This window comes from Chiloscyllium plagiosum, chromosome 33, assembly GCF_004010195.1.
Source record: "Chiloscyllium plagiosum isolate BGI_BamShark_2017 chromosome 33, ASM401019v2, whole genome shotgun sequence".
Lineage (NCBI taxonomy): Eukaryota > Metazoa > Chordata > Chondrichthyes > Orectolobiformes > Hemiscylliidae > Chiloscyllium > Chiloscyllium plagiosum.
In genome coordinates, this window is record NC_057742.1 from 6,635,360 (window position 1) to 6,639,312 (window position 3,953).

General features: G+C 40.2%; 1 protein-coding gene across 1 annotated transcript in view; it reads right to left on the reverse strand.

The window, feature by feature from the left end:
* Nucleotides 1-813: 813 nt before the first annotated feature.
* The window catches only part of cwc25 (CWC25 spliceosome associated protein homolog), a 24,080-nt gene continuing 20,940 nt past the window's right edge, over nucleotides 814-3,953 (reverse strand). The window contains exon 9 of the mRNA XM_043674839.1: nucleotides 814-2,593. Coding sequence (XP_043530774.1) covers nucleotides 2,479-2,593 — 115 coding nt within the window. The 3' untranslated portion in view covers nucleotides 814-2,478. The remainder of the gene's footprint in view (nucleotides 2,594-3,953) is intronic.

Here is a 3,953-nt window from a genome sequence, read left to right on the forward strand (position 1 = left end):
ATATATTGATGACTAGGAGTAAGGAACTGAGCATAATATAGTCAAATTTGCAGGAGTCACAAAAATAGCTGGAAAGGCATGTTGTGAGACATTTAATAAAGGTTCAAAATTAAGAGATTTTGAATGGAGTTCTGGATGTAAGTTTGCTCACTGAGCTGGAAGGTTCGTTTTTCAGGCATTTCGCCACCATACTAGGAAACATCAGTGAGCCCCCGGATGACCAGAGTAAATGAAAAACTCTGCACTGGCAGGATAGGCAGTAACCAGAGATCATAAATTTAAAGTATCCAGCAAAACAGAGTGGGCAAGATGAGAATTTCGTTTTAAAAACACAGCAAATTTTATTTGGAATGGTCTATGAAAGTGAAAGTAGATTAATAGTAACTTCAAAAAGATGTTGGATAGCTATTTGAAGGGAAAATATTTAAGAGGGTTATGGGGAGAGAGCAAAGGAGTGGGACTGACTGGTTCGCTCTTTCATGCTTGAATGGTGTTCTTCTCAGCTGTATGATTCTGAATCACTTCAGGTCACAAAGCAGGCTCAGAAGTCTATCCCCTGACATAGGTAAATGGTGTTGTGGAGCCTTTTGTAGGTTGGATAGATTTTACAGGATGGAAAAAACAGGTAAAGGGGATATGCAACTACTTGGCAATTACAAATGTAACCTCCCGTAGCCATTTTCAATCCATAAAGTGGCGAATACAACCAATAGAAGACACCTAAACAATAATATAATCAAACTGTCATTCTGGATTTTTGTACATGATGAACATTACATTTTGTAAGTGATCAAATAATATTAAAAACATTAACAAGTTTGAAAATGGCTTTACTAGATTTTGAAATGTACAAAATAACCATGAAATTGGAAGCTTCTTTGCCAATAACATTTCAGTTTTTACTCTTATACACAAACCTTAATAAAAAATATCTAAAGTCATCAGCCATGTTGGGTTATTTACAGATTTACTTTGTGCAGATGAAAGGTGTCATAATGACAATATATGCTCCAGATAATCAAATACTGATTATAACTATTTACACTAGATACACATGGATGCAGCAGAATCCTGTGTCTTTATTCAGTAAAATGCAGTCTTTTTCACTGGCTGACTGGTTGAGTGGATAGGTACACCACTCAGTGCACTGGTCACTGGTCAATGTACTTGAACCTATGTGCAGAGAGCATTGGGTGTGTTCTATGATAGTTCAATACTTATAATCCTAGGCAAGTTCTGCCCCAGCTCCTATTCATATCTTCACCAATCTGAATGCACACAGCAAGTTAAGATGGTAAACTCTCAAAGGAATTGGGATGATGGCGGTTTGACTTGCACTTCCTCAAGCTTACCTGTCCCTACTGGGGGTGAGGAATCCCAAGAAGCAAATACAAAGAAAGAAAGATCAACATAAATGTTAATCTACTGAGAATTGGTGTACAATCGAGGAATAAAGGAAAATAATATCTGAAAGAAAAATCACAATGTACATCTAAACCTACCTATTATTTGTTCTGCAAAGAACACAAATCCTAGCCCTAAATACTACTTCCTGTTATCATGTTTTCATGACTTTATCAGCATTTACTAAATCAAGTTTGCTGCCAAGATGTCAGATATAATTTTTTTTTTAAGAAATGCTGACTGTCGCAATGTCTCTACCCAAAGAAGCTGACTGGAACCAGAGTATTTCAGGAATCTCTCCCCAAATTCCATCATCTTTTAATATACATATAAAAATGGGTAACGTAACAGGAACTCGCTGATCTGTATGTAAACATTGCAGATCAAAAGTGTCATAAAAGCAAAGTGCTGGAAAAACTCAGCAGGTCTGGTAGTTTCTGTGGAGACAGAAAAACAAAGTCATGTTCAAGTTAACTCTTTTTCTATCCACAGATGCTGCCACGGCCCTGTTTTAATCGCAGATTTCCAACACCTGCAGTATTTTCCTTTTATCTTAGCATGTGTCTGTGATACCTCAGGTGTCATGTCTTCTTATGGGTGTAAATTTCAGACTAAAAAATTACAAAGTCACAATTCCCTTGGATTTTCCAGCAGTTTAACAGAGTGGTGACCTTAATGGAAGGAACTTAAGGTCTAAACATCAATAACTGTCTCTGGTCCTGCTCAAACTACAGGAGATTTACAGTCAGTCTTGGAAGTTTGGCTCTGACAATTTCTTCGGCACAAGTAGGGTGATTCCACTAACCTTAGCCCTTTGTGCAGTTCTTTTTAAAACAGTGGGACGAAATGTTTTTAGTTCTGACTGACTGCACATAGGGAATTTGGGAGAGGACAAACCAATCTTAACTAGGTGTTTTCTGTGCATTCAAATCGATTTCCCTGAGTATTGATGATTTATAAGTTTTTCTGTTTTGTTTAGTATTTGTACAAAGGAAGGCAAATTGGCCACTGTCATAGTTCAAACACTGTTCTCTTCTTCCGGATCTCAGCTCCTTTTGTATTTTAAGGCCCAGTTCACTTCCTCATGAAGTTCTTCTCCAGGGCAGCAGGTGTTCGTTGAATGGAATGAATATTGCGTTTGACACGATCTTCTAATGATGACGTTGCAGTGCTTTGTAGTTTAATTTTGCTGCAGATGGGGAGAAAAAATTTTTTAAAAGGAAGTATAAATCCACAATTATCTTTGCAGAATGAAATGTTTAAAACATGGTTTTAAAGAAGTTTAAGCAAATCTATGAAGTCACTACAATTTTGAGAAAGGATAATTACAAGGGAATAAACCATAGTACAAATGTTCACACACTGGAATAAAATCATGTTTGAGGACTAAGATTATGTGAAGACATTCTTTCAGATTTGACCGGAGAGAGATCCAAGATGGCGGCGACCCAGCAAGTCTGAGTCTATAGTGCTCCTCCCAAGACGTGGGTAAAGTGGGTCACCCACCCCCACCACACTTACCAAATCATTTATAATAGCTGTTTAATTTAATTAGTTGTTTAATATTAAATTTAAACAATCTAATCTTTAGTAAAAATGACTAAAGGGAAGGGAGCCCGCAGCTCTCAACAACCAGGAACCCCTCCCCCACCCGCCCCGGGGGACTTACCTACAGTGACAAGCCTTGTAGAAATGATCTCCAAACTGGGCGTGAAGATCGACGCTTTCATCGAAGAATCCCGAAATCGATGGGACTCACTCTCGGCCGTGCTGCAGAAGCACGACCGAGACATCCAAGAAATCGAGCGCCAAGTTGGAGGGGTGGAGTTAAAGGCCGCAACCTCCGAAACTACAGCTCAATCGGCCGTGGATCAGGTCCAGACTCTCGAACAGTCCGGACCTTAGAGAATCACATTGACGACCTCGATAATTGAGATCGTCGAAAAAATATTTGTTTGCTGGGCCTTCCCGAACGGGAAGAGGAAGGCCAGCTTACAGTGTTTCTCGAGCAGTGGCTGCCACAGCTTTTAAATCTGAAAGCTGGATCAGGCCAGGTAAGGGTAGTATGGGCCTACCGGGTCGCAAAATGCGGGCCTGGCTCGAACCAGCGCCCACGCCCGGTCCTGTTCCGGCTGCAGAGCTACAAGTAGAAGCAGATACTCCGAGAAGCCTCTAGAAATCTTGGAAAAGACCCCCAAGCTATGATCTATAAAGGATCTAAGATTATTCCAGGACTTTTCCCTAGCTCTGGTCCGAAAGAGGAAGGCATTCGACGAGGCGAAGAAGCGTTGAAGGGACTTAAATATTCAGTACTCCTTACGCTACCCAGCGATGCTACGCTTTAACCATGAAGGATCCGTATATAACTTCGGATCGCCAGAAAAGGCTAAGGAATTCTTGCAATCTCTTAGATAAACTGTAAGACATAATGGATGTTGGTTGGCCTTTCCCCCCGCTTTGGTTTATATCCCCCCCTTTTTTTTCTCTTATCTTACTGTTTAATATTATCATGGGGGGTGGGGAGAGGGATTTGATTTTCTCCCCCCCCT